Source organism: Mobula hypostoma, chromosome 8 (assembly GCF_963921235.1).
Source record: "Mobula hypostoma chromosome 8, sMobHyp1.1, whole genome shotgun sequence".
Lineage (NCBI taxonomy): Eukaryota > Metazoa > Chordata > Chondrichthyes > Myliobatiformes > Myliobatidae > Mobula > Mobula hypostoma.
This window is the reverse complement of record NC_086104.1, coordinates 114,014,360-114,037,980: the sequence shown is the minus strand read 5'-3', so window position 1 is coordinate 114,037,980 and position 23,621 is coordinate 114,014,360. Positions and strand designations below refer to the sequence as shown.

The 23,621-nt window shown below is 42.9% G+C and overlaps 1 protein-coding gene across 3 annotated transcripts in view; it reads left to right on the top strand.

The window, feature by feature from the left end:
- ttc13 (tetratricopeptide repeat domain 13) overlaps positions 1–23,621 on the top strand; it is a 115,133-nt gene that overhangs the window by 51,528 nt on the left and 39,984 nt on the right. For all 3 annotated transcript variants that reach the window (XR_010019003.1, XM_063056627.1, XM_063056628.1), the window contains exons 12-13: positions 5,343–5,499; positions 21,505–21,635. Coding sequence is in view for 2 of the 3 variants with exons in the window: in XM_063056627.1 (XP_062912697.1) it covers positions 5,343–5,499; positions 21,505–21,635 (288 nt within the window). In the remaining variant the exon portion in view is untranslated. The remainder of the gene's footprint in view (positions 1–5,342; positions 5,500–21,504; positions 21,636–23,621) is intronic.

The window sequence follows — 23,621 nt, the reverse complement described above, 5'->3', positions numbered from 1 at the left end:
TGGCACCCTTTTCGGGGCCGGCCTCTCTGCCGGCGCGCGCTATTTCGGGGGCTGGTTCGTGTGTGCTAGAAAGTGGGTTGCCACATAACCCCCCCCCCAGAACTGGCGATACATCCCCCAATGTCCACAGTCTGGATCGGCCTCTGTTTGGGAGGTCTGCCCCTGCACTGCAGTGCTGAGCCCGGACTGGCTGCGCCAAGTCCACATGGGCCGGTTTGAGTCAGTCCACCATGAAAACCTCCTCTCTCCCCCCAGTGTCCAGCACGAACGTGGACCTATTGTTCCTGATCACCTTAACCAGCCCCTCGTAGGGCCACTGTAGCGGTACCCGGTGTCTGCCCCATCGTACAAAAAGAAACTTACAGTTCTGCAGGTCTTTGGGTACGCAGGTCGGGCTCTGTCCGTGCTGTGAAGTGAGTATGGGGGCCAAGTTACCGAACCTCTCCCGTAGTCTGTCCAGGACTGCTGCAGGTTCTTCCTCTTGCCCCCTTGGGGCTGGTATGAACTCTCCTGGGACTACCAGGGGTGCGCCGTACACCAACTCGGCCGATGAGGTGTGCAGATACTCCTTGGGCGCCGTGCGGATTCCGAGCAGGACGCAGGGAAGTTCGTCCACCCAGTTAGGCCCTTCCAGGCAGGCCATGAGAGCCGACTTCAGGTGACGGTGGAAACGCTCCACTAGTCCATTCGACTGTGGGTGGTAGGCAGTTGTGTGGTGTAGCTGTGATCCTAAAAGGTTGGCCATAGCTGACCACAGGCTGGAAGTGAACTGGGCGCCCCTGTCGGAGGTAATGTGGGCTGGTACCCCGAAGCGTGCTACCCAGGTTGCGGTCAGTGCTCGGGCGCAGGATTCGGAGGTGGTGTCGGTGAGCAGGACTGCCTCTGGCCATCTGGTGAACCAGTCTATCATAATTCGGAGGTACCGCGCTCCTCGCGACACTGGCAGGGGCCCCACGATATCCACATGAATGTGGTCGAACTTCCGGCGGGTGGGTTCAAACTGCTGTGGCGGAGCCTTGGTGTACCGCTGCATCTTGGCCGTTTGGCACTGCATGCACGTTTTGGCCCATTCACTGACCTGTTTACGAAGTCCATGCCACACGAACTTGTTGGAGACTAGCCGGACGGTTGTCCTGATGGAGGGGTGCGCTAAGTTGTGAATGGATTTGAAAACTCGCCGCTGCCAAGCTGCCGGGACGACGGGGCGGGGTTGGCCGGTAGCTACGTCACACAGTAGAGTCCTCTCCTCTGGGCTTACGGGGAGGTCTTGAAGCTGTAAACCGGAGACTGCAGTCCTGTAACTGGGGATCTCAGCGTCTGCCTGCTGTGCCTCCGCCAGCGCTGCATAGTCCACCCCCTGGGACAGGGCCTGTATGGTCGGTCTGGAAAGTGCGTCCGCCACAACGTTGTCCTTTCCCAAGACATGCCGGATGTCCGTCGTGTACTCAGAGATGTAGGACAGATGTCGCTGCTGGCGGGACGACCAGGGATTGGACACCTTCGTGAACGCAAAGGTAAGCAGATTGTGGTCCGTGAACATGGTGAAGGGCCTACCTTCTAAGAAGTACCTGAAATGCAGGATTACCAGGTATAGTGCCAATAGCTCCCGGTGGAAAGCACTGTATTTGAGTTCGGGTGGTCGTAGGTGTTTGCTGAAGGGCGCCAGGGGTTGCCAGCGACCCTCAATGAGTTGTTCCAGCACTCCATCGACTGCTATGTTGGATGCGTCCACCGTGAGGGCAGTAGGAACGTCCGTTCTGGGGTGCACCAGCATCACGGCGTTTGCCAAGGCTTCTTTCATTTTAACGAAAGCGGCTGCGGCCTCTTCGTCCCAGGTAATGTCCTTGCCCTTACCCAACAGCGGGGTGAACAGCATGATTCGGGCTGCTGAGGGGAGGAAACCGTGGTAGAAATTCACTATACCCACAAATTCCTGCAGGCCTTTGATTGTGTTGGGTTGGGGGAAGTGGCGGACTGCGTCTACCTTGGCGGGCAGCGGGGTTGCCCCGTCTTTAGTAATCCTGTGGCCCAGGAAGTCGATGGTGTTGAGTCCGAACTGGCATTTGGCTGGGTTGATTATAAGGCCGAATTCGCTCAGTCGGGAGTAGAGTTGACGGAGGTGGGACAGATGCTCCTGACGACTGCTGCTGGCTGTGAAGATGTCATCCAAATAGATGATTGCAAAGTCCGGGTCGCATCCCACCGCGTCCATTAGCCGCTGGAACGTCTGTGCGGCATTCTTTAGGCCGAATGGCATTCGGAGGAATTCGAAAAGGCCGAACGAGGTGATGAGTGCTGCCTTGGGGATGTCGTCCAGATGTACCGCGATTTGATGGTATCCCCGGACGAGGTCTACCTTAGAAAAGATCCTTGCGCCGTGTAGGTTTGCTGCGAAGTCTTGAATGTGCAGCACAGGGTAGCGGTCTGGCGTTGTAGCCTCGTTCAGTCTGCGGTAGTCACCACATGGTCTCCAGCCCACCCGTTGCCTTGGACACCATGTGCAGGGGGGAGGCCCATAGGCTGTCGGACTGTCGTATGATCCCCAATTCCTCCATCTTCTTGAACTCCTCCTTCGCCAGTCGGAGCTTGTCCGGAGGAAGCCTTCGAGCACGGGCGTAGAGGGAAGTCCCTGGGTCGGGATGTGGTGCTGTACTCCGTGTCAGGGCATGGCTGCCATGAACTGCGGTGTCAGAACTGATGGGAAATCCGCCAGGACCCTGGTGAATTCGTCGTCGGACAACGTGATGGAGTCCAATTGTGGGGCTGGCAACTTGGCTTCACCCAGGGAGAACGTTTGAAAACCCTTGGTGTGGACTAATCGCTTCCCTTGCAGGTCGACCAGCAGGCTGTGGGCTCGCAGAAAATCTGCCCCCAGGAGTGGTTGGGCCACGGCGGCCAGTGTGAAGTCCCACGTGAACCGGCTGGAGTAGAACTGTAGCCGCACCGTGCAGGTGCCGTAGGTCAGTATTGTGCTATCATTTGCGGCCCTCGGTGGGTCCGGGTTCTCTGTTGCAGGTGTCGTAACTCGTTGGAGGTAAGACGCTGATCTCCGCTCCAGTGTCGACCAAAAAGTAGCGTCCCAGCTGCTTGTCCCAGACATATAGGAGACTGTCCTGATGGCCAGCTGCCGCAGCCGTCAGCGGCAGCTGGCCCTGGCGTTTCCCAGGAATTTGCAGGGTGGTCTACAGCAGCAGACCTCTGTGCCCCACCACTGGTGGTGGAAGCACCATTGTTCATTGGGCTCCTCACTCCCGTCGCTGGGTTTTGTAGGCTCTGCTTCGGGCCTGGTCTGGTCTGCTGTTGGGCACGCGACTAGGTAATCTGTGCGACAGATGCCCCTCTCTCTTTCCTGGCATTCCACAGCACATCTGCCCGGGGGTCACTGAAATCTGCATCGGACAGCAGCAGGCATATGTCCTCGGGCAGTTGCTCTAGGAACGCCTGCTCAAACATGAGGCAGGGTTTGTGTCCTTCAGCCAGGGTCAGCATTTTGTTCATCAATGCCGACGGCGGCTTGTCTCCCAAACCGTCCAGGTGCAGTAAGCGGGCAGCTCGTTCATGCCGTGAGAGTCCGAAAGTCCTTATGAGCAGGGCTTTGAATGCTGTGTATTTGCCATCCTCCAGGGGTGACTGTAAAAAAAACTCCTCAACTTCTGCAGCTGTCTCCTGGTCGAGGGAGCTCAGCACGTAATAGTAGCGAGTGGACTCTGAGGTTATCTGCCGAATGTGGAATTGTGCTTCTGCTTGTTCGAACCATAAGCGGGGTCGCAGCGTCCAGAAGCTTGGCAGTTTTTACGAAACTGCGTGAACAGATGCGGCGTCGGTCATCTCTGGTCCAAATATCGTTTGGGCCGTCGGGGTCACCAATTGTAGCAGTGTGCTATACACAGCGCTAGAATAACGACACGTAGTCGGTGAGTTGGAGTTGCAATAAGAGATTTATTCAAACTTCGCAGCCTCCTTTAAAGCCTATCTGTTCCCGCCCTCCCTGGGCGGGACTGCTGTGGGGAATGCATATTCCTAGACCCTTTCCGTGCGCGGGATTTTCCCCCTGCTGGTGAAGATGGCCTGGCGCCCAGTTTGGGGCCAGCCTCTCTGCTGGCGCGCGCTATTTTGTGGGCCGGTTCGTGTGTGCTAGAAAGTGGGTCGCCACAATATGTCCTGACGGTCTCGCCTGAAACGTCGACTGCGCCTCTTCCTATAGATGCTGCTTGGCCTGCTGCGTTCACCAGCAACTTTGATGTATGTCGCCACAATATGATATTTCTTCATACAAACTGTTGAAACTATTTTAATTATACGGAGATAGCATTAATTGAATAATTCTGTTTAAGTTCTGAAGTGCCACACTTCATTCTTATCTATAAGCTCTCCTAATGCAGCTGGTTTTATATAAAAGGATGATTGTTTTCAGCTTTGTGCACATTTGTATAGTACTTGATTTTCCAAATATTCCCTCCGTTTGCTTGGATTTGGGATAATCTTTGACTAGCTTATGATGGACGTAGTTCAATATAAACAGACAACTTCATTCTGATTTTGGTTTTGCTGAATACCTATATCCTTCTTACATAGATTTTTCATTTATTTGCTTTCCTATAGTTTTTCTGTATGAATAATAATACTTGTTGCCTAATAATCTTCTGTGTTCTGTTGGATAATTTTTCTTCCTGACTGGGTTTAATTTTAACCTTCCCGTTGTAGACCCCCCCCCCCCCCCCAATAAAGCCTGGATGATTGGAGAAAAAATACTTGGTTAGCTATCGGGCTCAATTATTTGCCTGTCTCTCAACCATAGTGATTGTATCTGACTTCACCACCTCATTTGTTAGCAAGTTCCATATATGACTTTGTGTTTCAAACAAGACTGCTCCATCCCATCCTTTTACAAACAACTTCCGCTCACTTCTTGTTTTTGGCAACCCTACCGTGATTGAAATATTCTATCTGACATATCTATACCCCTTATAATTCTATATACCATGTATCACATCAACACAAGCCTCCTTTGCTTCAAGGAAAACAAACACTACTTATCCAATCTCCTCCTGCAATTAAAGTCCTCCAATCTAGGCAGTATACTAGTGAATCTCCTCTACATTCCCCCCAAGTGCAATCTCATCCAGAACTGCACACTACTCCAAGTCTGTTCTAACCTGTGTTTTGTAAAGTAGTAACATGAAACCTTTAGAATAGCCTTTGATAACATAATGTGCATTCTAATGGTCAGAGTGACTGCGTTATAGTAGCTTGTATAGGCTGGAATCTTTTCGAGGTTTTAGGCATTATTTAAAATTGCTGAGTATGCTTATGTAAGCTTTAATTTGCCTAACTCTTTGCAGAGTATTCACGTTACTTACATGCACATCTCGATCTGCCGGTGACTGAGTACAATATAGATGTTGACCTTCCTGGTAATTTCAAGGATCACTGGGCTAAGAACCTCCCCTTCCTTATTGATGGCTATGAAGAACAACCAGGATTGCAACCTCACATAAAGTGAGTTTATTCAACAAAAATACTGTTTTATAAAATTGTTGATCAGTTGACTGTGTTGTTTCTTTTGCCAAGCTTTTAATTGGGCATTTCTGATATCTTCGGCCGGAGCTGTTGATTCAATAAAATACAAAAACACAGATAAAAACTTCTCAGCCCGACACTTCAACTGTTTATACCCCTCATTAGATGCTGGTGGACTTGCTGAACTCCGCCAGCATTTTGTGTGTGTTCCTCAAGATTTCCAACATCTGCAGAATCTCCTGTGTTTGTAACTATTACTGTTCCTCTGTCCCTCCCTTATTACTTAATTCTCACTGTGTTCAAGATTCTATCAATTTGTCTTGAACGTACGATTAACTAAGTAATGTATAATTGTAAACACAAGCGATTCTGCAGATGCTGGAAATCCAGAGCAACATACACACAAAGTTGGAGGAACTCATCAGGTCAGCCAGCATCTATAAAATGAATAAACAGTCAACAGTTTGGTCTGAGACCCTTCATCAGGACTGAAAAGGGAGGTGGGGGGAGAGGACAAGCTAGAAGGTGATAGGTGAAGCCAGGTGGGTGGGAAAGGTCAGGGGCTGGAGAAGAAAGAATCTGACAGGAGAGGAGAGTGGACCATGGAGAAAAGGTAAGAAGCCAGAGTAGGGAATAGAAGAAGAGGAAGGGGAAAAAAAAATACCTGAAGAAGTTGATGTTCATATCCAGGTTGGAGGCTACCTAGACAGAATATAAGGTATTGCTTTCCACCCTGAAAGTGGTCTCATCGTGGCAAAAGAGGAGGCCATGGATGGGAAAAAAAGAAAAAAAAAACTTGAAGGGTAAGTTGATGTTCGTGCCTTCTGGTTTGTGGGTACCTAAATGGAATATGAGGTGTTGCTCCTCCACACTGAGAGTGGCCTCATCATGGCAAAAGAGGAGGCCATGGACTAACATGTTGGAACAGGAATGGGGATAGGAATTAGAGTGGTTGGCCACTGGGAAATTCTGCTTTTGGCAGATAGAGCGGAGGTGCTCAACAAAGGTGTCAGTAAACTTTGTTCCAGAGATGGAGACAGAGAGATCAAGAAAGGGGAGAGGAGCATCAGAAATGAACCGAGTGAATTTAAGAGCAGAGTGGAAGTCAGAGGCAAAGTTGATGAAATCCATGAACTCAGCATTGGTGCACGAAGCAGCAGCAAAGCAGTCGTCAATGTAGCGCAGAAAGAGTTGGGAAGCTTTACCAGGGAAGCTTGCAACATGGACTGTTCCACATGGCCAATGAAACCGGCAGACATAACTGGGACCCATGCGGGTGACCGTAAAGTAGGAGGAGCCGAAGAAGAAATTGTTGAGGGTATGGACCAGTTCTGCTGGATGGCATAGGGTGGTGCTAAAGGAGAACTATTTGGGTCTTTTGTTGCGAAAGCAGTCGAGAGGCCATCTTAATTGGCTTAGTATCTGAGTAACAAGAGACTCAGGTTAATTGGATTTCCAAAATATACAACCATATAGTATCGTTTACATTGTAAATACATGCTAGTATTTATACACATTGTATTCTATGTCTGTACTTTAACCTCTAAATTTATTGTTTAATAATATGTGTTGAATGTTACATCCTGACCAACACACCGCAGCAAATTCCTAATGCATGTAAATGTACTGTATATGGTGAATAAAGTTGATCCTTTCAGTAAAGAAATTCCTCCGTATTCCTAATTTGATGGTTCTTACACTGAGACTGCCCTCCAGTAAAACAAAAGGTGATTTGTAATGAGCCATCAAAGGTCTTAAATCTCCCAGCTTCTCACTTCAACTTCTTCCCCTCCTCCAACCTGATTATCCTAGCTTCTCCTCCTTTCTTTTCAGTCCTGATGAAGGGCCTTACCCCAAAAGATGGACTGTTTATTCCTCAAATATTGATGCTGCCTGGCCTGTTAAGTTCCGCCAGCATTTGGTGTATGTTACTCTGGATTTTCAGCATCTGCAGAATCTCCTGAGATATGGAGGGAGATGAAACTGCTGGGAGGGAAGTGGAGGTAATGAAAACTCACAGGGTTTAAATTAATCTCTCTTTGAGTATTTAAGGCACACGACTTAAGGGAAAACAAATGTATTTAAGGTGTGTGCCTTCAGTACTCAGAGAGATTAATTAAGCTTTAAGACCATAAGAACATAAGACATAGCAGTAGAGTTAGGCCATTTGGCACATGGAGTCTGCTTCGCCATTAAATCATGGCTTATCCTTTTTTCCCTCTTCAGCCCCACTCCCCGGCCTTCTCCCTGTAACTGTTGATGCCATGTCCATTCGAGAACCCTATGAAGCTCAGCCTTAAATACGCCCAATGACCTGGCCTCCACAGCTGGTAACAAATTCCACAAATTCACCAGCCTCTGCCTAAAGAAATTTTTCTGCATCTCTGTTTTAAATGGACGCCCCTCTATCCTGAGTCTGTGCCCTCTTGTCCTAGGCTCCCCCACCATGGGAAAGATCCTTTTCACATCTGTCTAAGTCTTTCAACATTCGAAAGGTTTCAATAAGTTTCCCCCTTCATCCTTCTAAATTCCAGCAAGTACAGGCCCAGAGCCATCAAACGTTCCTTGTATGATATCCCTTTCATTCCTGGAATCATCCGTCTCTGGACCCTCTCCAATGCCAACACATCTTTTCTTCAATGAGGAGCCCAAAACTGTTCACAATACTCAAGGTGAGGCCTCACCAGCGCTTTATAAAGCCTCAAAATCACATCCTTGCTCTTGTATTCAAGACCTCTTGAAATGAGTGCTAACATTGCCTTTTGCCTTCCTCGCCACCAATTCAACCTGCAAGTTTAACTTCTGGGTGTTTCTGAACAAGGGCTCCCAAGTCCCTTTGCATCTCAGATTTTTGTATTTTCTCACCATTTAGAAAATAGTCTGCACATTTATTTCTTCTACCAAAGTCCATGACCATGCATTTTCCAACATTGTATTTCATTTGCCACTTTCTTAACCATTTTCATAATCTGTCTAAGTCCTTCTGCAGTCTCCCTGTGTCCGCAGCAAAGAAGCCTGGACCAATAGGCTTCAGGACAGCTTCTTCTACCAGGCCATCAGACTGATTAATTCATGCTGATGCAATTGTATTTCTATGCTATATTGACTATCCTGTTGCCTATACTATTTATTACAAATTAATATAAGTTGCACATTGCACATTTAGACAGAGATGTAACGTAAAGATTTTTATTTCTCATGTATGTGAAGGATGTAAGTAATAAAGTCAAGTCTATTCAATTCAACACGACCTGCCCCTCCAGCAGTCTTTGTATCATCTGCAAACTTGGCAACAAAGCCATCTATTCCATCATCTAAATAATTGATATACAGCATAAATAGAAGTGGTCCCAACACAGACCCCTGCGGAACACCACTAGTCACTGGCAGCCAATCAGACAAGGATCCTTCTACTCCCACTCACTGCCTCCTTCCAATCAGCCACTGCTCTAACCATGTTAGTAACTTTCCTGTAACACCATAGAATTTTGTCTTGTTAAGCAACCCCATGTGTGGCACATTGTCAAAGGCCTTCAGAAAGTCCAGATATACAATATCCACTGCATAACCTTTATCTTTCCTACTTAATAATCTCCTTAAAGAATTCCAACAGGAAGGATTTTCCCTGAAGGAAACCATGCAGACTTTGTCCTATCTCATCCTGTGTCACCAAGTACTGCATAACCTCATCCTTAACAATTAACTCCAACATCTTCGCAAGCAAAATGCTAACTGATCTATAATTTCCTTTCTGCTGCCTTCCTCCTTTCTTAAAGAGTGGAGTGACATTTGCAATTTTCCAGTCCTCTGGCACCATGCCAAAGTTGACTGGAAAGAGACACTGGCGGGAAAGACAGCAGAGCAGCAGTGGCTGGAGTTTATGCGAGAAATGAGGAATGTGCAAGACAGGTATATTCCTAAAAAGAAGAAATTTTCGAGTGGAAAAAGGATGCAACTGTGGTTGACAAGAGAAGTCAAAGCCAAAGTTAAAGCAAAAGAGAGGGCATAAAGGAAGCAAAAATTAGTGGGAAGAGAGAGGATTGGGAAGTTTTTAAAACCTTACAAAAGGAAACCAAGAAGGTCATTAAGAGAGAAAAGATTAACTATGAAAGGAAGCTAGCAAATAATATGGAAGAGCTTTTTCAAGTATATAAAGAGTAAAAGACAGGTGAGAGTAGATATAGGACCGATAGAAAATGATGCTGGAGAAATTGTAAATGGGAGATGAGGAGATGGCAGAGGAACTGAACAAGTATTTTGAATCAGTCTTCTCTGAGGAAGACAGCAGTATACCGGGCACTCAAGGGTGGCAGGGAAGAGAAGTGTGCGCAGTCACAATTACGACAGAGAAAGTACTCAGGAAGCTGAATAGGCTAAAGGTAGATAAATCTCCTGGACCAGATGGAATGCACCCTCGTGTTCTGAAGGAAGTAGCTGTGGAGATTGCGGAGGCATTAGCGATGATCTTTCAAAAGTCGATAGATTCTGGCATGGTTCCGGAGGACTGGAAGATTGCAAATGTCACTCCGCTATTTAAGAAGGGGGTAAGGAAGCAAAAAGGAAATTATAGACCTGTTAGCTTGACATTGATGGTTGGGAAGTCATTGGAGTCGATTGTCAAGGATGAGGTTACAGAGTACCTGCAGGCATATGACAAGATAGGGAGAACTCAGCATGGATTCCTTAAAGGAAAATCCTGCCTGACAAACCTATTACAATTTTTTGAGGAAATTACCAGTAGGCTAGACAAGGGAGATGCAGTGGATGTTGTATATTTGGATTTTCAGAAGGCCTTTGACGAGGTGCCACACATGAGGCTATTTAACAAGATAAGAGCCCATGGAATTACGGGAAAGTTACATACGTGGATAGAGCATTGGCTGATTGACAGGAAACAGAGAGTGGGAATAAAGGGATCCTATTCTGGTTGGCTGCCGGTTACCAGTGGTGTTCCGCAGGTATCAGTGTTGGGGCCGCTTCTTTTTACATTGTACATCAATGATTAGATTATGGCAGGGCGTCACGTGATGACATGGGATTGAGACGTGTAAATCCAGCTCTCCCGCAACAAATCAGTAAAGTACCGTTTAAACAAAACAAAGTTAGTAAATATTTTCTGAAAACGATTTATAAACTTTGTAAGACTACTTTACGATATGCCTCCTAAACCGCAACAAAAGAAGTCTGCTGTTACGAAGCAGCCGCGAGACGGGAAGAAAAAAGGGCCTACTGCAACGATGGAGCCTCGGACTCAGGTTGGATCTCCTTCGGTAGAACAGGGAGCAATGGCGGTGGTAACGGCTTCTTTGAAGAAGACACCGGAAATGCGCATGCGCAAAGAAGAGCGCATGCGCAAATCAACACAACGCAAACTACAAGAACCGAGAGCCACTGCAATTGAAAATGACTCAGAGTCAGAATTGGATTCTGCAGAGAACACAGATGAAGAAGAGGAGAAAGAATTGGAAGCGATTGGAAGTAAAGGAGATGATAGAGACATGAGAGAGACTATATTGCAATTAACGGCTGAATTAAGAAAAGTAAGAGAAGAGCTTAGAGATACGAAGATGTGCTATGATAAAGTTATGGCAAGACAGGACAAAATGGATAAGAGGCTTCAGAAGATGGAAAGAGCAATGGGGCATATGAAATATAGAGTGGAAAAAACAGAAAATGATCTGCTTGTCTGGAATTCGGAAAGAAACCGACTCTTGGAGAAAGTGGACATGTTAGAAAATTTTAGTAGACGTAATAATATTAAAATTGTTGGTCTTAAAGAAGGTACGGAGGGAGATAAACCAATAGAATTTTTTCAAAGATGGATCCCGGATGTTTTGCAAATGGAAGAGGAGGTTCGACCAATTGAAATTGAGCGGGCACATGGAGCTTTAAGACCAAAACCAAAAGATGAGCAATATCCATGATCGATTTTAATAAAATTCTTAAGATTTCAAGACAAGGAAAGGATTCTACAGGCAGCTGCTCGAGCTGCCAAAGATAGAAAAGGGCCATTGATAATTAAAGGGAACAAAGTTTTTTTCTATCCTGATATAAGTTACGAACTTTTGAAGAGAAGGAAGAAATTTAATCCAGTGAAAAAAACCCTATGGGATCATGGTTATCAATTTACACTGCGTTATCCTGCAACCTTGAAGATTTTTTTGCCTGGTGGAGAAAAAAGATTTTTTGATGACTACCAGAAAGCAGAGCAGTTTTGTGCGAGATTCTCTGAATATTCACCAGATACAAGAACAAACCCAGGAGTGCGAGATAGATTGAAGATGAAGATTGGGTTAAAGAATGGACTTGTTGGATTTTTGAAGCTGGATGAATGTATAAATATATTATTAATTATACGAGAGGGTTAAGAAAGGTTAAAACTGGAGGAATATTAGTTGGGAATAGTAATACTAATTTTGTCTATATATATATATACTGTTTTTTTGTTGCGGGGGAGCTGGAAGAAGCACTGATCGATTGCTACGCTAGTCATGCGTGGCTTTTGCCACAACCCGTAAAATGGAGGGGGGTAGTGTTGTGTATCCTTTCATTCACAACATTAGTGGGGGGTTATTTTGTTTTTTCTTTTTTTGTATTTTTTCTATCTTCTTTTTTCTTTCTGCCTGGAAGGTTGGGAGGGAGACACATAGCAACATGGTGAAGTTTAAAGAGATTCCCCAAGGAACTATGAGAGTTGAGAAGATAAATAATGTTTTAGATTGGAGTAACTTTGTTAAGAATAATGACTAATTTATTGAATTTTTTGTTTTAATGTTAACGGGCTTAATGGACCAGTGAAAAGAAAAAGAATCTTAACACATATTTAAAAAATGAAGATAGATTTAGCTTTTTTACAGGAAACGCACCTAACGGAAACAGAACATCAGAAACTAAAGAGAGATTGGGTGGGTAATGTTGTTGCGGCCCCATTTAATTCAAAAGCGAGGGGAGTAGCAATTTTGATCAATAAAACGTTACCAATTAGAATACAAAATGTAATAACTGATTCTGCGGGGAGATATGTGATTATACATTGTCAACTTTTTTCTGAACTATGGACTTTTATGAATATTTATGCACCGAACGAAAATGATGCAAAATTCATACAAGAAGCTTTTCTGAATTTGGCGGATGCGCATGAAAAAATATTAATTGGAGGAGACTTTAATTTTTGCTTAGACCCAGTCTTAGATAGATCAGCCAAGGCTGTTATAAAATCGAAGGTAGTAAACTTAACTTTATCATTGATGAAGGATTTAAATCTGATTGATATATGGAGAAGAATCAATTCTAAAGAAAGAGACTATTCGTTCTACTCCCATAGACAGAAAACTTTCTCAAGGATAGATTTGTTTCTATTATCAATGCATATTCAACACAGAGTGAAAAATATGGAATATAAAGCAAGAATATTATCAGATCATTCCCCTTTATTAATGACAATAATAATGGCTGATAAGGAAGAAGTGGCTTATAGATGGAGATTTAATTCAACATTATTAAAATGTCAAGATTTTTGTGATTTTATGAAAAAGCAGATTCAATTTTTTTTTGGATACAAATTTTCATTCAGTGGATGATAAATTTATATTATGGGATGCGATGAAAGCATATCTTAGGGGCCAGATAATAAGTTATACGTCTAAAATTAAGAAAGAATATATGGCAGAACTAGATCAATTGGAAAAAGAGATTACAAAAATAGAAAAAGAATCTCAAAGATATATTTCAGAAGAAAAACGAAAACAACTTGTCAATAAGAAGTTACAATATAATACGCTTCAGACATATAGAACGGAAAAAGCAATTATAAGAACTAAACAAAGGTATTATGAGTTAGGTGAGAGAGCACATAAAATTCTTGCCTGGCAGTTGAAAACAGAACAAGCTTCCAAAACAATAAATGCAATTAGAACAAGGACAAATAAAATATCTTATAAACCTCTTGAAATAAGTGAAACCTTTAAAAATTTCTATTCTGAATTATATCAATCAGAATCCCAAAATGATGTTAATGAGATAGAAAGATTTTTATCACAAGTTTCTCTTCCAAAATTGAATTTGGAAGAACAGAAGGGATTAGATATGCCTTTTACATTAAAAGAAGTTGAAGAAGCTTTAGGATCATTCCAAAGTAATAAATCTCCAGGAGAAGATGGTTTTCCACCTGAATTTTATAAAAAATTTAAAGATTATTATTTTCTCTTTTTATGGAACTAATACGTCAAGCAGAAAAAATACATAAACTTCCAGAATCGTTTTCAACAGCGATTGTAATAGTATTGCCAAAAAAAGACAGAGATCCTATGAAACCAGCATCATACAGGCCTATTTCTTTATTGAATACAGATTATAAAATAGTAGCAAAAATTTTACCTAATAGATTATCTAAATATTTACCAAAATTAATACATATGGATCAAACAGGATTTATTAAAAATAGACAATTGGCAGATAATGTAACCCGGCTACTCAGTATAATTCATTCGGCACAAAAAAGGGATAAGAAGAGTATAGTAGTAGCTTTGGATGCAGAAAAAGCATTTGATAGATTAGAATGGGATTTTTTATTTAAAGTACTAGAAAAATATGGGTTAAGAACATCTTTTATAAATTGGATTAAAACTTTAAATTCTAACCCTAAAGCTAAAGTAGTGACAAACTCTCAAATTTCAACACCATTCCAGTTAAAAAGGTCAACTAGACAAGGTTGTCCACTATCACCTGCTTTATTTGTATTGGCGAGAGAGCCATTAGCAGAACTAATTAGAATTGATCCAGATATTACGGGTTTTAGAGTTAATCAGGAGGAATATAAAATTAATCTTTTTGCCGATGATGTCTTGATCTATTTAACAAACCCACAACATTCGTTACATAAATTATCTTCTAGATTGGATGAATATGGGAAGGTATCAGGTTACAAAATAAATTGGGATAAAAGTGAAATTTTACCTCTTACTAAAGGAGACTATAGTCAATGTCGATTAGTAACCCAATTTAGATGGCCGGTAAATGGTATAAAGTATTTAGGTATAAGACTTGATAATGATGTAAAGAATTTATATAAATTTAATTATTTACCACTATTGAAAAAAATTCAAGAAGATCTTGACAAATGGATGATATTACCAATAACATTAGTAGGTAGAATCAATGTTGTAAAAATGAATATATTTCCTAGATTACAGTATTTGTTTCAAACATTACCAATACAATTGCCACAGAATTTTTTTCAAGAGTTAAATAAATGTGTGAGAACATTTCTTTGGAAAGGTAAAATGTCAAGAATATCATTGGAAAAATTGACATGTAAATTTGGGTTAGGAGGGTTACAACTTCCAAACTTTAAAAACTATTATAAAGCAAATCAACTTAGATTTATTGCATCTTTCTTCGATGATCGAAAACCAGCATGGATTAAAATAGAACTAGACAAGATAGGAGAAAATAGACCTGAAGATTTTATATATAAATGGGAATCTAAATCGATACAGGAAAAGAAAGAATCTCCTATATTAACACATTTGATTGATCTGTGGAATAAGATAAATGTTGATAATGAAACACAGAAATCTCTATTAGCAAGGAGACCTTTGTTCCAAAACAGACTTATTCCTTTTACAATGGACAATCAACTTTTATATAATTGGTACCAAAAAGGGATTAAATTTATAGGAGATTGTTTTGAACGAGGTATATTGATGTCATTTGAACAATTAAAGGATAAATATAAAATATCTAATAATACTTTCTTTTGTTACTTTCAATTAAGGGCTTACTTAAAAGGTAAGCTGGGTCAAACAATGTTTTTGCCAAAACCTAATGAAATTGAAATTTTAATTCAAAAAGGGAAAATTAAAAAATTTATTTCTTGTATGTATAATTTGATTCAAGAGCAGACAATTAAACAAGGAACCCATAAGTCAAAGCAAAAATGGGAAACAGATCTGAATATTAATATTGATGAAACAAATTGGTCAAGACTTTGTCTTGACAGTATGACAAATACAATAAATGTTCGACTTAGATTAGTACAATATAATTTTTTACACCAATTATATATTACACCGCAAAAAATGAATAGATTAAATTCAAATCTATCTGATAAATGTTTTCGGTGTAATCAAGAAATTGGTACTTTTTTACATTCTACTTGGTCTTGTTTTAAAATTCAACCCTTTTGGATAAATTTAAGAATCTTATTGGAACAAATTACTGCAATTCAACTTCCACATAACCCTGTATTATTTTTATTAGGTGATATTGAAGGGATAAAACCGAAACTTAAATTGAATAAATATCAGAAAGAATTTATAAAAATTGCATTGGCAGTAGCTAAGAAGACTATAGCAGTTACTTGGAAATCTGATTCGTATTTAAGTATGGATCGTTGGAATAATGAAATGGCTAGTTCTATTCCACTCGAAAAAATTACTTATAATTTAAGAGATAAATATGTAACATTTTTGAATATTTGGCGCCCTTATTTACAAAAGATAGGATGGCATATTTAAGTGCTTCGATAAAGACTTTGGTCACTTGGGGAAAGTAACGAATAATTATACCAAATTTATTTTGAATCCCATGGAGCATATGGAAACCTTCCAATACCCAGGTGGTTCTTTTCTTTTTCTTTCTTTTTAGGTAGGACTATATATGGGGGGGGGGGTTAAGGGGAGGGGGGAGGGTAGATTCTTTTTTTTCACGTATTCTTTTTGAAAACTCAATAAAAATTATATTACAAAAAAAAACGATTTAGATTATGGAATAGATGGCTTTGTGGCTAAGTTTGCTGACGATACGAAGATAGGTGGAGGGGCCGGTAGTGCTGAGGAAACGGAGAGTCTGCAGAGAGACTTGGATAGATTGGAAGAATGGGCAGAGAAGTGGCAAATGAAGTACAATGTTGGAAAGTGTATGGTTATGCACTTTGGCAGAAAAAATAAACGGGCAGACTATTATTTAAATGGGGAAAGAATTCAAAGTTCTGAGATGCAACGGGACTTGGGAGTCCTCGTACAGGATACCCTTAAAGTTATCCTCCAGGTTGAGTCGGTAGTGAAGAAGGCGAATGCAATGTTGGCATTCATTTCTAGAGGAATAGAGTATAGGAGCAGGGATGTGATGTTGAGGCTCTATAAGGCGCTGGTGAGACCTCACTTGGAGTACTGTGGGCAGTTTTGGTCTCCTTATTTAAGAAAGGATGTGCTGACGTTGGAGAGGGTACAGAGAAGATTCACTAGAACGATTCCGGGAATGAGAGGGTTAACATATGAGGAACATTTGTCCGCTCTTGGACTGTATTCCTTGGAGTTTAGAAGAATGAGGGGAGACCTCATAGAAACATTTTGAATGTTAAAAGGCATGGACAGAGTGGATGTGGCAAAGTTGTTTCCCATGATGGGGGAGTCTAGTACGAGAGGGCATGACTTAAGGATTGAAGAGCACCCTTTCAGAACAGAAATGCGAAGAAATTTTTTTAGTCAGAGGGTGGGGAATCTATGGAATTTGTTGCCATGGGCAGCAGTGGAGGCCAAGTCATTGGGTGTATTTAAGGCAGAGATTGATAGGTATCTGAGTAGCCAGGGCATCAAAGGTTATGGTGAGAAGGCGGGGGAGTGGGACTAAATAGGAGAAAATGGATCAGCTCATGATAAAATGGCGAAGCAGACTCGATGGGCTGAATGGCCTACTTCTGCTCCTTTGTCTTATGGTCTTATGCCAGAGTCCATTGATTTTTGAAAGATCATTACTAATGCCTCCACAATGTCTAATTCTACCTCTTTGAGAACCCTAGGGTGCCGTTCATCTGGTCTGGGTGACCTCTGTACCTTGAGGTCTTTCAGCTTTTTGAGCACCTTCTTCTTTGTCATAGTAACTACACCATTTCTCTTCCTTCACACCCTTCAACACCTGACACACTGCTAGTGTCTTCCACGGTGAAGACTGATGCAAAATACTCATTTAGTTCATCTGCCATCTCCTTCTCACCCATTAATATTTCTCCGTCCTCATTTTCTAGTGGTCGTACATCCACTCTCATCTCTCTTTTATTTTTTTTACATACTTGAACAAGCTTTTACTATCCACTTTGATATTGTTTGCTAACTTGCTTTCATATTTTATCTTTTCTGTTCTAATGATTCTTTTAGTTGGTTTCTGTAGGTTTTTAAAAGCTTCTCAATCCCCTAATCCTCTATCTTCCTGCTACTTTTTGCTTTGTTGTATGCCCTCTCTTTTGTTTTTACATCGGCTTTGACCTTCCTTGTTAGTTATGGTTGTACTATGTTGCCATTTGAGTATTTCTTCACTCTTGGAATAATCTGTCCTGCACTTCCCCAGAAACTCACGCCATTACTGCTGTGCTGTCATCCCTGCCAACAGCTCCTTCGGATTTACTTTGGCCAACTCCTCTCTCATACCACTGTAATTTACCTTACTCCACGGAAATACTGCTACACCAGACTTTCTGCCTATCAGATTTCATGTTGAACACAGTCATAATGTGATCACTGCCTCCTAAAGGTTGTTTTATCTGAAGCTCCCTAATCACCTCCAGTTCATTACATAACACTCAATCCAGTATAGCTGATCCCCTAGTAGGCTCAACGACAAACTGCTCTAAAAAGCCATCTCGTTGGCATTCAACGAACTTACTCTCTTAAGACCCATTATCAACCTGCATGTTGATATCACCCATGGCTATCATAGCATTGCACTTATGACCCGCCTTTTCTATTTCCTGTTGTAATCTGTGGTCCACATCCCAGCTACCGTTGAGAGGCTTGTATATAACTGCCATCAGGGTCATTTTATCCCTGCAGTGAAGTCAACCAACAAGGACTCAACATCTTTCAGTCCTGTATCACATCTTTCTTTTGATTTGATGCCATTCTTTACTAGCAGAGCCACGTCACCCCCTCTGCCTACCTTCCTATCTCTGCAATATAACGTGTCACCTTGGACATTCAGCTCCCAACCACAACCATCCTTCAGCCATGATTCAGTGATGGCCACATCATACCTGACCATCTGTAGTAGTGGAACAAGATCATCCACTTTATTTCTTACACTCTGTGCATTGAGATATAACACTTTGAGTGCTGTATTTCCTACCCTCTTTGATTTTTGCATCCCTAATGCACTGATACCCTTCTGGCTGCAATTTTGTCCTATCATCTGTCTGCCCTTCCTGACAGTCTGACTTTTTTTTTAACCATCCATCCTATCTTGAGTCCCTTCATTCTGATTCCCACCCCCCTGCCAAATTAGTTTAAACCCTCCCAGTAGCTCTAACACACCTGCTTGCAAGAATATTGGTCCTCCTCGGGTTCAGATGCAACCCATCCCTTTTGTACAGGTCACACCTCCCCCAGAAGAGATCTCAATGATCCAAGAACCTGAAGCCTTGCCTCCTGCACCAGCTTCTCAGCCACACATTTATCTGCCAAATCATTCTATTTCTACCCTCACCAGCACATGGCACAGGTAGCAATCCAGAAATTACTATCCTGGAGGTTTTGTTTCTCAGCTTTCTGTCTCGCTCTCTAAATTCTCATTTCAGGACCTCATTGCTTTTCCTTCCTATGATTTTGGCACCTATATCTGCCAAATCATCTGGCTGCTCTCCCTCCATCCTTAAAATGCTGTGGACATGATCTAAGATGTCCCTGACCCTGGCAGCTGGGAGGCAACATACCATCCGGGTGTCCCGTTCACGTCCACAGAATCTCATGCCTGTTCCCTTGACTGTTAGGTCCCCTATCCCTCTTCTCCCTCATTACCTTCTGCACCACGGACCCATGTTCAGTGCCAGTAACCTGGTCTCCGTAGCACTCCCCTGGGAGGTCATCCCCCACAAAAGTATCCAAAACAGTATACTTATTTTTGAGGGGAATGGCTACAGGGGTGGTCTGCGTTAACTCCCTATTCACATTTTCATTTCTCCTAACAGTCACTTAGCTACTTGCCTCCTGCAACTTCGGGGTGACTACTTCCCTTTAACTCTGATTGATTATATCCTCACTCTCCCGTACAAGCTGAAGGTAATTCAGCTACAGTCGGATGTACTTCATGCAAATGTAGTTTCCTGGGAGACTCTGGGTCTCCCAGGACTTCACATCCGATGAAGAACACACAACAGCCATTTACTACATTAAGTACAGTAAGAGAAAACAAAAAGGGAACCTCAACAGAAGCTTACCCAGAGCCAATGCCTCTTTTGAGCCAAAGCCTGTCACTCCTACTCTCATCACTGACCTACTCCCAACAATGGCCATCCCGCTTGTGTCTTCTGTATTTTTATTTAATTCGCTGTGTTCTGCTCCCCCCGCTGATTGGATTGATTAGTGAGAAAGCAATCATAATATGATCAGACAAGTCAGAAGATTGTCCATAGATTCTTGTGTTTCTTTTCACTCCTACAACAATCATCACACTTCCTTTCTCCAAGACCATAGTCTAGAAAGTAAATTTGAATATAGGTTATTAAGGCATACCTGAAAGTTCAATATATCGAACCAGTCACAATCATCTTGAATGCAGTGCTGGGGGTGTAGGCAGACTTTAAGGGGCAAGTGCTCTCTTCTGCCCCCACTTTTTTGTGATTGCAGCAGGACTTGAATTGGAAGAATGGGCAAAAGAAAAGTAGCAGGTGGAATACAGTGTTGGGAAATGTATGATGATGCAAGCTGGTAAAAGGAACAAAAGTACAGACTATTATCTAAATGGGAAGGAGGTTCAAACAACAGCAGTGGAGAGGGACTTGGGAGCTTGTGCAAGACTCCCAGAAGGTTAATTTACAGCTTGAGTCTGTGGTAAAGAAGGCAAATGCAATGTTGGCATTTATTTCAAGGGAAACAGAATATAAAAGCAAGGACATAATGTTGAGGCTTTATAAGACACTTGGCACATGGCCAAGTGGTTAAGGCGTCGATCCAGTGATCTGAAGGTCACTAGTTCGAGCCTCAGCTGAGGCAGCGTGGTGTGTCCTTGAAAAAGGCACAACCACACATTGCTCTGCGACGACACTGGTGCCAAGCTGTATTGGCCCTAGTGCCCTTCCCTTGGACAACATCAGTGGTATGGAGAGGGGAGACTTGCAGAATGGGCAACTGCCGGTCTTCCATACAACCTTGCCCAGGCTTGCGCCCTGGAAACCTTCCGCAAATCCATGGTCTCACGAGACTAACGGATGCCTTATAAGACACTAGTCAGGCCACACTTGGAGTACTGTCAACAGTTTGGGGCCCCATATCTCAGAAAAGATGTGTTGTCAGAGAGAATCTAGGGGAGGTTCATGAGATGATCCCAGGAGTGAACGGGGTTACGTGAGGAAAATTTGGCAGCTTTGGACCTGTACTCACTGCAATTTAGAATGTGCGGGTATCTCACTGAAACTTATTGAATGTTGAAAGGACTAGATAAGGTTGATATGGAGAAGGTGTTTCCTGTGGTGGGGTTATCCAGAACTAGAGGGCACAGCCTAAATGTTGAGAGGCAATCTTTTAGAATAGAGGTAAGGAGGAATTTTTTTTAGCCAGAGAGTAGTGAATCTGTGAAATGCTCTGTCACAGACTGCGGTGGAGGCCAAGTCCATGGGTGTATTTAAGGCGGAAGTTGATCGTTTCCTGATCGGTCAGGGCATCAAAGGATATGGCAAGAAGGCAGGTGCATGAGGTTGAGTGGGATCTGGGATCAGCAATGATGGAATTGTGGAACAGACTCGATGGGCTGAACGGCCTAATTTTGCTCCTATGTCTTGTGGTCAAAGCTGGTTAGAAACTATTCGGCAACAGTCTCGTATCCTTATTAAGTGGCATAGTGTCCCAAATAAAGGGAATCCTGGTTATTTTCTCGATTTGTTTTTGTTCTTTAAGAGTTGCCCCAAATAAGTGGCTGTCTCCGTTAACTAAGGACGCAATTAAATGTAATCCACTATATCAGTTATCCTTGTTAGTAAAATGCTAATGTTCTTCACAGGGATGTTCTACCTCAGAAGTTTGAAAGCTACAGTGAAGAGATCCAAGAACTAATTTGCACTGCGGACCGCTTGGGTTCACTCATGCAATATGCTACACCAGGCTTTCTTCCAAACAAAAGGGTACATAGAGGTGAGATGGAAAATACTGGAAAAATTTGTGTTACAGGTGTCCCCTGCTTTTCGAACGTTCACTTTACAAAACCTCAGTGTTATGAAAGGCCTACGTTAATTCCCTGTTTTCGCTAATAGAAGGTGTTTTCACTGTTACGAAAAAAAAGCAGCGCGCGCCCCAAGCAGCCGCTCTCCCCCGGATTCGGAACTGCATTCTTGCCGGCATTGCTTAAACACGTGCCTGTGAGCAGCCGTTTGCAAGATGAGTTCTAAGGTATCGGTAAAATCTGAAAGAGCTCCTAAGGGTGTTACACTTAGTGTAAAACTAGACATCATTAAGCGTTTCGATCATGGTGAACAAAGTAAGGACACAGTGAGTTTGCCCTGTGGAAGTTGACAAAGATGATGTTGAAGAGGTTTTGGCATCCCATGACCAAGAACTGATAGATGAGGAGCTGATGCAATTGGAAGAGGAAAGGATAATAATTGAAACTGAATGCAGTAGCGAATGGACCGAAAGTGAAGTTTTCCAGGAACTGAACGTGAAGCAACTGCGTGAGATTTTCGCTGCAATGATAAAGTACGACTTTAATTTTGAAAGGTCTTTATTCTTTGGAGCGTAGAAGGTTGGGGGGGACTTGATAGAGGTATTTAAAATTATGAGGGGGGTAGATAGAGTTGACATGGATAGGCTTTTTCAATTGAGAGTAGGGGAGATTCAAACGAGGACATGAGTTGAGAGTTGAAGGGCAAAAGTTTAGGGGTAACAGCAGGGGGAACTTCTTTATTCAGAGAGTGGTAGCCGTGTGGAACGAGCTTCCAGCAGAAGTGGTTGAGGCAGGTTCGATATTGTCATTTAAAGTTAAATTGGATAGCTATATGGACAGGAAAGGAATGGAGGGTTATGGGCTGTGGAACTAGGTGAGAGTAAGCGTTCGGCACGGACTAGAAGGGCCAAGGTGGCCTGTTTCCATGCTGTAATTGTTATATGGTTATATGGGTATGTCGGTTTAGGGCATATTTGCAAGGTGGTTTGAGTGCTTACAAAGAACTGTATGACAGAAAATTGCGCGAGGCTCAGCAGTCAAGCATGCTGTCGTTTTTCAAGCCTTCCACATCAGCCACAGCAGATGATGAACCTCGACCTTCGACATCGAGGCAGGCAGTCATAGATGAGCTGCCTGCCCTAATGGAAACAGATGACGATGAGATGACACCCCAATGTCCCAGCACCCCAACCCCTGGGCCACGGACAGATACCAATTCGCGGAGAATGCAGCGGTAGCCGGGAGGCACACAGCACATCTTGAAGAAAAAAGCCGAACTAAACATGCTAATTAATTAGGTGCCGCCTGGCACGTAATTGTCGGCCCAGATCAGAGGCGATGCAATCGATTGCTGTGTGCCTCCCGGCTACCGCTGTACCCCTGCATGCTTTGCGGATCGGTATCGGTTCGCTGCCCGGATGGTGGGGACCACTGCACCACCCCAACCTCCGACGACTCAGCCTAACACACCATCATCAATGTGCTCGCTGTCTTCCCAATTCCCGTAAGTGATACTACACTGTACATACATTATTTCTACTTTATATTGGCTATGTATTTTTATGTGTTGTTTGGTATGATTTGGCAGCTTCATGGCTTAAAGGTTACTAGGGAGAGTGTTTTTGCCAACAGCGCTTGTGTGAGATTTTCGCTACGGAGAACAGTGCAGGCAATGATTGTGGAAAAGTATTTCTACTTTATATAGGCTGTGTATTCATCATATCATTCCTGCTTTTACTATATGTTACTGTTATTTTAAGTTTTATGTGTTACTTGGCATGATTTGGTAGGTTATTTTTGGGTCTGCGAACGCTCACAAATTTTTCCCATATGAATGAATGGTAATTGCTTCTTTGCTTTATGACATTCCAGCTTACGAACCGTTTCATAGGAACGCTCTACCTTCGGATGGCGGGGGAAACCAGTATTTTGAATATGCCATAATTTTCCTTTGTACC